The sequence below is a fragment of the Sphaeramia orbicularis genome, chromosome 4 (genome assembly GCF_902148855.1).
Source record: "Sphaeramia orbicularis chromosome 4, fSphaOr1.1, whole genome shotgun sequence".
In the NCBI taxonomy this organism is placed as follows: domain Eukaryota; kingdom Metazoa; phylum Chordata; class Actinopteri; order Kurtiformes; family Apogonidae; genus Sphaeramia; species Sphaeramia orbicularis.
Window position 1 is genome coordinate 56,299,897 of NC_043960.1, and position 14,556 is coordinate 56,314,452.

At 38.3% G+C, this 14,556-nt stretch overlaps 1 protein-coding gene across 1 annotated transcript in view; it reads left to right on the plus strand.

Moving 5' to 3' along the window:
* The window catches only part of opa1 (OPA1 mitochondrial dynamin like GTPase), a 72,069-nt gene that overhangs the window by 17,262 nt on the left and 40,251 nt on the right, over positions 1-14,556 (plus strand). The window contains 13 exon segments of the mRNA XM_030132603.1: positions 935-1,090; positions 5,567-5,620; positions 5,884-5,988; positions 8,581-8,667; positions 8,981-9,094; positions 9,803-9,883; positions 9,987-10,061; positions 10,517-10,588; positions 10,985-11,084; positions 11,280-11,410; positions 12,576-12,648; positions 13,166-13,238; positions 13,316-13,431. Of these exon segments, the coding sequence (XP_029988463.1) occupies positions 935-1,090; positions 5,567-5,620; positions 5,884-5,988; positions 8,581-8,667; positions 8,981-9,094; positions 9,803-9,883; positions 9,987-10,061; positions 10,517-10,588; positions 10,985-11,084; positions 11,280-11,410; positions 12,576-12,648; positions 13,166-13,238; positions 13,316-13,431 (1,237 nt within the window).

A 14,556-nucleotide genomic window follows, 5' to 3' on the forward strand; every position in this document is an offset into this window, starting at 1 on the left:
CTTTATTTCTTATTTTGTGTGTTGTGTGACATTTTCTTTTTTCACAAAATGGTCATTTCAGTGTCCCCCAATTCCATTTATGTTTCTGCATGTCTCTGTGTGTTGTATCTTTACAGGGTAAAACATGAATTATGAATTTACATGAATTTTAAAAGTACACCATCATTTTCATCTCCTTTGCTTTGCTTTTAGTCTGCGATCTTGGTCTCCAACATGAATACATACAACACAGCACAATACCAACAGGCTGATATGTCAGACGAAAGTACACAAGAACAAAACATAAAACAGTGATTCACAAAATGTTCTGATGATGTTGACATGTTGGGGACTTAAAAACTAAGCATATTTCAACTGCTATGTAGTACGCTTTGTGTTCCCTCCCTGATGATTTAATGTTCCTGCACTTGCTTAATTATCATCATCTTCAGCAGATTTAGCATCACTGATGCAGATATGGTACACTCAAGCCCGCCACAGTAGTTATGATGCACAACAGTAAACATCTGTACTTAAAGGTTATATTCTAGGTTGATAGTGAGTGTGATGCTTGAAGGCGAGGACAGATGCTCCGCTGTTGCCAGTTGCTCAGAGGGTTAGTGTTATTGGTAGTTTCCTCCTCTACCTTCAGACTTGCAAAGTGTCGCATCTTCCCTTTGTTATTAAGAGATACTGTCTTTGTTGAGTCGCACGAAAGATGCCAAGTTATTTTAAATGCAAAGACGTAAAATGTGTCAAATGTAAGCCTTGACTGAATGCGATTGTCCAGCCTCCCCAGTCCCAGTGTCAGTGACTCAGATGCAGGACGCTGTGGCTGTTGCTCGTCCTGTGTTTTTGGATGCAGCGGCGCCTGTGTGGACAACCCGCCCTGTGGCCGCTGTTTGTTTTTTGTTGCTGCTCCTACTTTTTCTCTCACTATGACGTGCCCCAGCAGGGTCTGCTTGGGGAGCTCATTCTTATTCAGCAGCAGATTCAGCAGCATGAGGAGGAAGTTCGGCGGGCCGCTGCAGCCGGTAGTGCGCGTCCCCCACCGCCAGAGCCTGCTCCCATTCCGCCTCCGAACCCCAGCCCCCCTCAACAGAAGCGCAAGGTGAAGGTCCTACCTCACTTAGATCCGCCCTAGCCCACCAAATCTACCTATAAGATCTTATTATAGATTTAGAAATTCTGCAAAAATACCAAAGAGTAACTTAACATGTGACTGAACAGTTAACGTCTCTGATGGGTGGGCTTGTGTTTCAGCTCTGACCCCACTGAACATCACTGAACTGTTTGGTTAGTGTCTGCTTTGAAAACTCAAAGCGCTGATCCTGAAGTACACTCCTGTATTACTGCAGCAAAATGAGATGTTAGGGGTGTCAGCTGCTGTTAAGTTGCTCTTTGTTCAACTCAGTTTATAAAGAATAGGTAGCATTTTGGGATAGGTTATTGAAATGGATCAAAATTTATGATTCAATTTTTCTTTCCAGCAATTTGTTTGCAACCGATTGACTCAACAGCATGAACAACAGTAATAATAGAGGAATGCATTCCAGTGCTATGGCTTTGCAATAAATACAAATACCTTTTACATCTATAATATAGTGTTCATTTAATTGTGAAGTGTTTATTTTATTCTCTAGATCAGGGGTGTCAAACATACGGCCCGGGGGCCAAAACTGGCCCGCAAAGGGTCCAATCTGGCCCACGGGAGGAATTTGTAAAAAACAAAAATTACAATGAAGATGTTAACAATTAAGGATGTTAAAATCATTTTAGTTCCACACAAAGAATAATTCAATCTCAAGTGGGTCGTACCAGTAAAATATTTTCATAATAACCTGTAAGTTATGACAACTCCAAATTTTTCTTCTTTGTTTTAGTGTAAAAACATTCAATTCCATGAAAATATTTACACTTACAGAGGTTGCGTTAACTGAAAATATTCTGTCATTGACGGATTTTTTTTAAATGACAGAAAATTCTGAAGGCCGTCCGTCAGTTTGACAGATAAAAATACTGAGGGTAATCTACCAAAGAAAGTTTTCAAACAACACTGTGAACAGAACCTGCTCGCAGAATCGCTAGTCTGTCTCTCTCTTAACAAGGCATCAAACATTCCGTAACAGCATCCTACCTTCATAGAACCAACAGCACCACTGTTCACAACTACGCTGAATACAACAGCGGTACTTCAGTCACATGACTCACTGTTAGTTCACCTGTAGTAGACCCCTGTCCAGTTGATGGTGAGTGTGCATATTAATCAGTGTCAACTCTTGTCTTGTTGTTTTGCTGACTTTAGCCAAAATTAGATGCTACTTCACTAGCGCAAAATGTGAAGACAGCTGAGTCTCCTTAGTTATTTTAGAAAGCCCAGTAAATGGGATGGCATTGATAAACGCAGTGAAAAAAGAGGGACTGATGCGATGAAGGATGAAGGACAAACAAGGAATACGTCAGTTCTTTATGGCATTTGGTGTGCTATATGTACTCATTTTCTACCTTTCATGTGTTATTTGATGGCATGTCAATTTGTGCCCAGATCTGTGGTTCACATAACCTGAACTCTAACCCTCAGTGCATGGGATCTGACACTGCGTGAACATACACAAGGAAAGCTTATAATGTCTACAGATAACACACCAATTAAAAGTGGCGTATATAATTATGCGAGTCGTGATATCACGTTGGTTTATCAGCCAGCAGCAACTGCAGTTGCTGCATCATTGAGATGTTTTTGAACATTAAATACTACTAAATATGTCTCATTATCATTAAAAAATAAAAAAAAAATTGAAATGACGGACAATAATATGTTATGATGGAATTTTTACGACCCTGTCCATCATAATGACAGACAATAAAAATGTCTAACGCAACCTCTGCTTACAAACTATTATTGTAGAAGAAATTTGAATAACCTGAACAAATATGAACAACATGAAATGCCTTAAGAGAAAAAGTGCAATTTTAACAACATTCTGCCTGTTACTAAATGTTTTGTGTATTTGTAGACTGAGGCATAACATTGTTAAAATTGCACTTATTTTTCATGATGTAATTAAACTTTTTTCGCTGTTGTTATTGTACTGATCCGGCCCTCTTGAGAACATGTTGGCCTGTGCGTGGCCCCTGAACCCAAATGAGTTTGACACCCCTGTTTTAGATAAACAGAATACGACTGAATTGACTCTATCATGAAGTATTTATTGCCGAGCGATTGCAGTGGATCATAGTTACAGTTATTTATGTCTGTCTACGTTGAACCATGACACGAGTGTTGAAGAGGACATTCGTAACCATTTTTAACCCGGTTAATATGTCATAGAGTTTGAATTGGTCCCCCATAATTCCCAGCACTAGCCACCATGTATCACCCCCTAGTCCACAGGTGTCAAACGTACAGCCCGCGGGCCGAAACCGGACCGCCAGAGGATCCAGTCCAGCCCGTGGGATGAATTTGTGAAGTGCAAAAATTACACCAAAGATATTAACAATCAAGGATGTTCAAATCATTTTAGTTCAGGTTCCACATACAGACAAGTATGATCTAAAGTGGGTCAGAACCAGTAAAATACTATCAGAATAACCTAGACAAAATGACAGTTGCAAATTTTTCTATTAGTTTTAGTGTGAAGAAAGTAAAATTACATGAAAATGTTTACGTTTACAAACTATCCTTTCACAAAATATGTGAAAAATATGAACAAATATGAACAACCTGAAATGTATTAAGATGAGTCAGTGCAGTGTTACCAATGTTCTGCCTGTTTGTAGATCCACTGTGATCTGTAGGTTATATGTTTAAATTATAAACAGAGGCAGAATATTGTTAAAATTGCATATATATTTCTTAAGACATTACAGGTTGTTCATGTTAGTCAATTTTATTTTTTTTTATAGTTTTTTTTTATTTTGGAATAGCATTTTATATTACAGAGCATAACATGTATAATATCAAGAGAAGTTTTGCACCCACTGCCATGCACATATTTTATAAATTTCAGTAACTATATACATATTGGGAGTGAAAATGTGTACAAATTGACAAAATAAATAAAATCAGGGAAAAGGGGTTAGGTGAGGTTAAAAACTATGATAAATGCAAAAACAATGGGAATAAGGTCAAGTCAAAGTTACAGTTCAGGCTTCCACAAAATCTGGTTTTAAAGGATGAATATATTTGACCCATTTGGTCCAGAGTTTAATTAAAATAATTTTCTTAAGATGAAGAGAAAGCATAATCCTTTCCATTAGATAAATGTCATTTAGCATATCTCTCCACTCCTGTATGACAGGGGGTTTAGGAAGCAACCATCGTCTGGTGAGTGCTTTTTTTTTCAGGCCACTATCAAAATATTAAACAAATATTCATCAGATTGCCCTTCACAAAAATCAGCGTTCCTTAGAAAAAATGTGGGGAATTGCAAGGATAAGTCCAATTTGAATATGCTTCTCAAAGCTTTATTAACGTCTGTCCAGAAGGGTCCAATCACAGGGCATTCCCAAAATATGTTCCAGTGGTTTGATTCCAGAGACCCACACTGTCTCCAACATTTGGCAGTTAGTCACATTTTTAATGAAACTTTGTAGACGTAAACACTATTCTAATGTAATTTACCTTTTTCCCTCTGTTATCATTAGACTGGTCCGGTCCTTTTCAGGTCATATTGGGCTGAATGTGGCCCCTGAACTAACATGAGTTGGACAGCCCTGTCCTAGTCTGTCAGACTGCAGTGACACTGCTCTGCCAGCGGGCTGTTAGATGGACTGTCATGGACCTTCGTACCCTGGTTCAAGAAGCACAGTCATGAACAGTAGCTCAGCCACAGTGTTTAATGCATATGATAGTTGTCAACAGTGCTTCATTTATGTACGGAAACACTGCATGGATGAGAGTTGCTTTCTGCTGCATGGAGTGAGCTGCACTTCATCAAACTACCATGAGTGGAAAAAAGACATGGGTATTAACAGAAAAAGGCTTATGCTTGATATGATCACTGACGTAGGTTCTAAATAAGGCTTGAGTAAAGGTTTTAAATCACATTAGAACCTAATCCACACCAAACCTCTTGTCTGTAGTATGTGCAGTAGAATAGTTAGAGTCAGTGATTATTGGTCTGTCTGTTTGCTGATTGAGTTCCTGTTTTTGTACCGTTTCCATTTGGTCATGTGTGCTGTGTCTCCTGCTTTCTGCCCTATCCTTCATCCTGACAAACATGTTGTAATTCTATAGAGCACATAATCAAGTGGTAAAATGAAAAAAATCCAACTGCACACCTTTGTGATTGAATTCAGCAGTGTTTTCTCGAGCATTGTGATTTGTGCTTGTTTATGAATCCTACTGTATATCTAAGCCCAATAATACCAGGATGAATGCCTTCTGCCTCAAATCACATTTTTAATTCCCTCTTTTATGAATTAACTCTGGTTCTCTCTGTAATACAGTGTGCACGTAATGAATCTCCGGGTGCTGGTGGGATTTCATGCTTGTGAGATTGCACAGGTTACTGGAAGATCCTTTTTTCTGTTTTTGAAAAGATTCTGTTACTTAATTTGTGGCTCTCTCTGCTCCAACTTCTAGTCGTCAGACAAAGAAAAAATCGACCAACTGCAGGAGGAGCTACTTCGCACTCAGGTACAGGACATTTGGTTTTATTATGGCTGAAATCTAACCTAAGAAATTAATATTGTTAGTCCTGTTTGATGTTTTTCTTCTAAATGTGCAATGAGCTGGTTGTAAATCTAGTGGCATATTGTTGTGAAACAGTTCGCAGCTCTGTAGTAATTCTCTAAGATTCTACCTTCAGTTTCGATCTCTCTGCTTTTCAGTTATTTTCACATCGTTCCCTTCAATAACTCCGTGTGTTTCTCATGGTTCTTATTGATTCTCGCCTATAGCTAAAATATCAGCGCCTCTTAGAAAGATTGGAGAAAGAGAATAAAGAGTTAAGGAAAGTAGTGCTGCAAAAAGATGACAAAGGAATCCACCAAAGGAAAGTCAAGGTGAGTTACATGTGCTGCAACATTAAAAACGTGAACACATTAAATGTAGTCTATTACCACATTTCCACGACGTGGAACCGGCTCAACCTGGCTCGGCTCGACTCGACTCGGGTACCAGGTCCTATTCCTGGAGACCGTTTCCATTACAGGATACTACCGACTTTACAGTACCTGGACGTCATAGCGATGCGGCGCGTTACTTCTGTGTCATCTGCTCAGAGAGTTGCTGATAAACTCGCTCGTTGCATATTGTCTCGTCAAGCTCACGCTGAATTTTCACGTCTGAACCTCCTCGACAAACCATGGTGTAGTTTTGCAGGCTGTCATCATGTGGATTAACCTACTGCGATATTTACTGTAAACTTCCGCATCTGTTTTTTGTAAAACAGCGGGTCACAGAGACAGCTCTCTGTCCAATCAGTGGTCTGCAGTGTTTATACGTCACATTTTAGTATCTGGTCCCCAGTCCTGGAACCTCGGCGGAGGTGATACCAAAAAACTAGTACCAGGTACCAGATTCCAGGTCCTTTTTCGTAATGGAAACACAAAAAGGCCGAGTTAAGTCGAGTCGATACCATGTAGTGGAAACGCGGCATAAGATTTAAAGCTGGGGTGGAATCACTATGGTCATGTCAGTGGTCTGTTCTCCAGAGTCGAGGGCTGACCCCCCCCTTCAACCCTTTATCTGCTCATATCAGTGGTCCGTCCTCCACAGTCAGGGTCTGCTCCAGGTTTCTACTTGTTAACCTCCTCAGACCCAGCTATGGGTTTTCTGTCCACATTTGTGGACAAGAGTTTCACAACTTTATACAAAAAAAAGAAAACTGTCCACCACAAAGGACATTGCATAAAAATAAAAAAAAAAACTGCATCTGAAAAAACTGTTGCATCATGATGTTTCCAATATAGGCACTTATTTAATAAAAAACAAAACAAGCTTGTACTCTGCTGACATTTCCTGGGTCCTCAGAGGTTAAAGGTGTTTTTTCCTTCCTCTGTTTCCCAGTACTTTCTCCTGGAGGGTTCTGTTGGTGTCTGTACATTGGTTTAAGAGTCTGGTTTAGACCAGCTCAGATGTGATGAGATTACTTTTGTTCAATTCAGTTTTATTTGTTCAGCCCTATATCACAACAAGGTCACCTCACAGGGCTTTACAGAATTAGTTGGATATGAAAATAAACAGTCAAATAAACAGTCGATGAAGGAAATGGATTAATGTCCTGGGCATCCCCCATCCTTAGACCCTCCTTCTCAGCAAAGAAAAACTCCAAAATTCCAGTGGGAAAAAGAGAAACCTGAGGGAGAACCACAATGAAGGACAGATCCACTCCCATGGATGAACAGACTGTAAATGTTGTTATGATGTGGTGCTATGCAGTTAAAATATGATGGATTGATGACACAATTTTTTTTATCTTTTTTTTAACGGCACTTTGTCCAAATGAAAAGGGAAAATAGTGTATCCTGAGTGTTCATTACTACATTTAGTTATCTTTTATGGTCTCATTTAATTTTTTTTTCATTCTAGGGATAATTTAGATTTCTTTCCTATGTTTTTTTTTTCCCAACAATGTCTTTATTTATTTCCAAACATAATAACACCTGTATACAACCAAGACAGAACAAGACAAGTAACTACATAAAAAAGCATAAAATAACAATTAAAAAAAATACAGTAAATAGAGTAACAAGGGGGGAATAAGTCTACACATAGCCTACTGTACACTGCTCACACTCACAGATATGCTCTACACATGTATTAAATAGTAGTCATTTAACACCAAACAGTAAATATTTTTCCCCAAATGAAGTGCAGAGGGCCACTTATGGGTCATCCCCACATGTTTCCACCAAACAAGGCAAGTCTTTATTTGCAAGAAAATTTCTAAAGATGCCCCAGATGTTATCAAAAATTGGTTGCTTACCCCTGATTACATATGTGATCTTTTCTAAGGGCAGAGTTGCTGTTAATTCTGAAAGTCATTTACCTATCCTTAGTCCATCCACCTCTTTCCAAGCAATTGCAATAACTCTGTTGGCCAACAGCAGGCCTGTATCTAAAAATAAACCATGTTTCTTTCTTATGTTACAGTTAGCTGGGTAGATAGATATCCAATAAAAACAGTTTTGGTTCTAAATGTATTTTTATCTGTAATATTTCCTCAGTACGCTTTTTCACTTCTTCTCAGAATTTCTTTATTTGAGAACACAAACAATGGAGAATGTTTGCATAAAATGTGACAAAGGATAAGGGCACGATTCTCCTACGATATGTTTAATAGAAACACTATTCAGTCATTTTAAAATACTTTATAAATTCAAATTATTATTGTGACAGTGCTTCAGTCACAAAAAACATAAATGAAGGATTTCACTTTTTTCCTTCCAATGTGAGTAAAATACAAATATTTGTAACCTGTGTATACTTATGTATTTGTACTGATAACATTGCAAAATTGCGCAAAAATGCAAACTCCACAGCCTCCCCACCAAAATCCCAGTGCCTAATCCACCTGGGAACCAAAGGGAACACCCTGATAAACCTCCACTGTGCTGATACATACTGTTTTTCCATTATGTCCATGAATACAGAAATCCCTCATCGACATGTACTCCGAAGTCCTGGATATCTTGTCTGACTATGATGCCAACTACAACACCCAGGACCACTTACCAAGGGTGAGAAGAGGTCTAATTAAGTTTCTTATGCAGAACAAAAGGAATCCTAAATAGTAATGGCTTTATTTTTTCAGTTGCTACTGTTAGTACTTGAAGACTGTAACAGATATGATCCTTGTTATTGACCACAAACAAAACTCAGTTACAGTAAATCTTGTCCAAGTACATCAATATTACGTAGACTCACCTGTTCTTGAATAGTATTTAATTTTTTATGTGTGTATTTTATTCTCCTCTTTTATCCAACTCCTCATCAGTCTCTGAGCTTTACCCATAATTCCACTAACCATGTTTACTTCCTGTGCTTTATAAGGTGGTTGTGGTCGGGGATCAAAGTGCTGGAAAAACCAGTGTTCTGGAGATGATCGCCCAGGCCAGGATCTTTCCTCGGGGCTCTGGAGAGATGATGACCCGGTCTCCTGTCAAGGTGCAGATAGTCAGACTGACTGATGATACTGGCCTACCAGTCGAACACTTCCAGAATAAAAGTAGTGACATTGGACCAGGTGTGAGTCACTGATCCAGACTAATCCAGTCCTAAATGCTGGTTGGTTATAGTTTCACAGATACAGTCTGGGCTCAAAAGGTGAAATATTAGAATTAATGATCGAATGGGTTTAAGTCCAAAGGAATATTTGTGTCAGATCTACCAGATCTACTTCAAACACTGTCTGCACATGACAATACATGGACTGTACAGGTTCTATCAGTGGAACATTTATACATCTATTGGATAAATGGACACAAACTAACATATGTGGAAGAACACGCCATCAAATACCTGGAAAACAGCAGCAAACCAGCACTTTGGTCATTACTATAACAATCTGATTAAAATATGTAATTTTTAACACATTTAATCTGAGGCAGATCATTTATAAAGAAGAATTGTTAACCAGTGTGATACTAGTCTTTTGTTAATATATAAAACATTTTATAAAAATGCTGCTAAATGGAATGGAGGACAAAATAACCCCAAATGATTTATAGAGCTATTGTCACTACAAATACAGACATGTTTCTGGTAGCAAAGTAGAATGACCTTTAACTGAGAGTTTGGAGGCTGAGGTACAGTATAGAGAAAGAAGGAAATGGCTTTTGATTTGCTTCTTTGTAATAAGAGCTTATTTTGCAGGTGACCCTTAGTGAAGGCCCCCACCATGTGGCCCTCTTTAAGGACAGTGGGCGTGAGTTTGACCTCACCAAGGAGGAAGATGTAAGTCACACTGTCCCATCATTTTCATATGTCACCCAAGGATTAGCTGGGCTGCCTGTCCACTCACTTTCATATTGATATGTTCTTCTGTTCTGATGGGCAGCTGGCAGCTCTGAGACATGAGATTGAGCTGAGGATGAGGAAGAGTGTCAAGGAAGGACAGACCGTCAGCTCTGAGGTTGGACATGGACATCCCATTCACACTGGGGTTTTTTTATTTATTTTTTTTATTGGAATTCAACTTTTATTGAACTTTTCAAAGGCTTAGTACATGACAAACTTAATATGTTTTTCCATACAGTAACAGGTAATATGTAATTAACTCTGGCAACAGACTCAACATATTTTTGTGTCTCAAACATAAAAGATCAAAGATAAAAGACAGGCAGAAAATACAATAAAAAGGTGGCTACATAATAATATCAACTAATATGTATCTGTATACACACACACACACACCTATACATGCACTCATCCGTTCATTCATGTATACCAATCTACCTTAATATAATCCCAAAACCTGTCCCAAAGGGTCACCCCCTCCCCTCTCCATTCAGACTGTTCATATAGTAGCTGTAGAGTTTGTTGCTATAATAATGTGTGAATCATTAATTTTGTCTTTTTGTGCATTAGACAATATCCCTGAGTGTCAAAGGCCCTGGGATCCAGAGGATGGTTCTTGTTGACTTACCAGGTGTCATCAGTGTGAGTAAAGACTAATACAGATTTCAGCTGCACACCAGTGCAAATGTTTATTCTAAATATTTTAGGTTTTTTAATTGTAATTTTAATTGTAATTAATTCAATTTTAATTGTAATTGTGTGTTTTTAATCTCTCTTTTCCATTTTTGTAAAGCACTGTGAATTGCCCTGTGTATGAATTGTGCTATACAAATAAATCTGCCTTGCCTTGCCTAGATTAGAACAGAGCTAACCAATCCCAAACACAGTTATTACTATTAACTAGTACTTAGTAGATAATAACAGTGGGAGATGAAGAAGTATAATATTTTAAGAATTATATCAAGTGATAAACAATGTGTTTCTTTCCAGTGAAGGTTATGTATGACCACCATAATTATATTGTGTGTGTTTTCTCAGACTGTGACAACAGGAATGGCATCAGACACAAAGGAAACCATCTTCAGCATCAGCAAGGCTTACATGCAGAATCCCAATGCCATCATCCTCTGTATTCAGGGTGAGCCATAGCTTTTCCACTTTCGGGAATCATATGTAAGGCATGTAGCATAGTAGTTGGAAAGACAGAGATCTGTCAGAGAACACAACTGTTGACAAAACTGTTTCCCAGTAAGCACAGACATTACCGTAAAAACTCATTGTTGTCGTTATCATTTTCATTGTTGTGATAATTGCTGCTGTTTCTCACCGGCAGATGGCAGTGTGGATGCAGAGCGCAGCATTGTAACAGACTTGGTTAGCCAGATGGACCCCCAGGGAAAGAGAACCATATTTGTTTTGACCAAGGTGGATTTGGCAGAGAAGAACCTGGCCAGCCCCAGCAGAGTAAGGCTTTTGTTCAGTATGCTTGGAATAATTTTATTCAGCTGAGCAGTGAGCAGCTACGGCCACACAAGCATTAGTGTTGTATAGACCCATGTCCTAACCCCTGTCACAGAGAGAACACACAGCTGAAACACACTCACCTGGTACCGAAATTATAACATTTGAATATATCAGTGTAACCTTTCCCCTACAACAGTGTTTTTCAACCTTTGGGTCGGGACCCCACGTTTGGGTCGCCTTGAATTCAAATGGGGTCGCCTGAAATTTCTAGTAATTGATAAAAAAAACAACTTACTAATAAAAAATATATGGTGAGTTGACAGAGACAGTCACAATCCACAAAAGACAAACTGTGAAGCTGAAACTGAAGCACTGTGGTTCTGTTTAGCTGTCAGATGTTCATTGTGGTCAGTTTTCAGATGCTGCAGCTCTTTCATAATTCATAGTTTGAGTTCTTGTTTGTTCAGTATTAATTGTCAGCCTTGTAAATCACAGCTGGACATATCCTGACCAAGGAAAATCAAATTCTCCCTTTGTGCAGTAATCTACACCTAGTTTTACTGCTTCCATCCAGAATAATATGCATTATATAGACTAAATGTAAATTTAAAATGAATGATTTTTTGCAGCATTGTATAGCAAACTATTACATGATCAAAAACAAATTAATTTTTATCAAAAAAAAAAAAGGTCTCCATTTTGAAAATCTGGGGTTGCCAGAAATTTGTGATATTAAAATGGAGTCATGAGACAAAAAAGGTTGGAAACCACTGCCCTACAACCATCTGAGTTATGTTTGTCTTGTATTTGGTGTGTTTTTTGTTTAAATATTAACATGTTGCTTCATATTTCTGAGATCTGGGCATGGATTTTTCTTCAGATTGCGTTATTGATGACGAGACTGACGAGACTTAATGCCACATTTTTATTGGTTATTTATTTATTTATTTTTTTTAACATAAGTCAACATTTAAAGTCAAACCGGCTGCCTTTGCACATTTCATCCTTAAAGTGTCAAACTAAGTGGCTGCTACATGCAGCTACTCCACCAGAGGGAGCTCAGAGCTTTCAGTTGAACTTGATTGTTCTTCAGTTACTCTGTATTTAGGACGCTTGTACTGCAGAACTGATTGACATGGGATGTGCTGTGCATCGTCTCTTTCAGATTCAGCAGATAGTGGAAGGCAAGCTGTTTCCCATGAAGGCCCTGGGTTACTTTGCTGTAGTGACAGGAAAAGGTAACATTTACTGCCCAGTTATCCAGTGTGCTTACTGATTTTCTTATTTGTGATATTTTAGAATTATTATTCCTAATGGGTGCTTCCTGGAAGTACACTACCCATTAGAAATAATATTTCTGGAAGGACCTACCCCTTTTGGTCATGTTACACATTTTACACATTTGTCTTTTTGTGTTGTTATGTCTTTTATGAATAATTTACAATAAAACTGTCTGGTTTCTCCAACATTACTCAGAACTAAAAATATGGATTTTTCATTTGAGAGAAATAATGATACAAAGGATGATATGAACGTGTGTATCTTGAAAATGTTTTTGCCCATATCACCCAGCACTACAAGATAGAGGCTGTGCTTGGTGTAACACTTTATTTAATTTTTGGTTTACATTATTTGAAATGGTCTTTACTCAGCTGAATTTACTTGAATAATATTTTTGGTGGATTTCTTCTGTTCCACAGCTGTTGATTGTATGTGAGCAGTAACTGACCTCTTATGCTGTTTATTTATTTCAAGGGAGCTCTGGTGAAAGCATCGAGTCCATTAAAGACTATGAGGAGGACTTTTTCCAGAACTCAAGGTTATTGAGGTAAGTTGCATATAATTTAAGATTAATCTTCATTGTAAAAAAAATGTGATTAATAAGTCTAATATGTTTTCATCTAGGGATGGCATGTTGAAGGCCCACCAGGTGACCACCAAGAATTTAAGTTTAGCTGTTTCTGACTGTTTCTGGAAGATGGTTAGAGAGTCAGTGGAGCAACAAGCTGATGTCTTTAAAGGTATGAATGGTTTTGTCTATAGAAGAACACAGAGAAGTCTACAGCAATAAATACATTCACTGGTTATTGTTACATTTGTTTATTACCTCCGCCAAGGAGGTTATGTTTTTGCCAGGGTTTGTTTGTTTGTCTGTTTGTCTGTCCGTTAGTGTGCAACATAACTCAAAAAGTTATGGACAGATTTTGATGAAATTTTCAGGGTTTGTTGGAAATGGGATAAGGAAGAAATGACTAAATTTTGGTGGTGATCGGGGGTGGGGGGGCCCACAGGGGGGCCCATTTCCAACAAACCCTGAAAATTTCATCAAAATCTGTCCATAACTTTTGAGTTATGTTGCACACTAACGGACAGACAAACAGACAGACAGACAAACAAACAAACCCTGGCAAAAACATAACCTCCTTGGCGTGGGGGGGCCCACGGGGGGGCACTGATCAGCCTTGGCGGAGGTCTGCGCTCTCCGAGTGCTTCTAGTTCTAGAAACAAATTATCATATTTCTTGCAAATTCTAAATATAATTTTTTGTCATTTACAGCATTTGACTGGAACTGTTCAAAATGACAAGAAATGTAGTGTTTTCAAATCTCATATAAGTTCTTATTAATTTTTAAGTAACAGCATACCAATACTAATGTTTTACAGTTCAGACATTGACATTTGGTGAAATAACGCTGTCTTACACCTCACTGTTTTTACTTTGTGCCACTCATGCCAAAAAATGAAAGTAGCAATTTTTAGTTTGATGCTTCATGACATTCATGGTGCTCTTAATCACATTCCAGAGATTTTTTAATATGGTTCAGGGCCCTGTTTTACAAAGTGGGTTTAGTGAAAACTCACCTTATGGGGCTGCTAACCTTGAAAGCTCAATTACTGCACCTTCTTAACTAGTGAAGTTAACCAGCTCATTTCCAGGTTTTCAGGGAACCTTGAGTTTCTGTGTGTCTCCTTCACCCTGCTGTTGAAATCAGCTGATTTCTACACTCATACATTCATTCTACATTTTTTTTTTCCTATTTCCTGTCTTTTTCCAGCAGGATATATAATATAATATGACAGCTTTCACTTTATTAGGGCACTTCACTGTAACTGAAAGCTATAACAGATATTCTGTATACCCACCA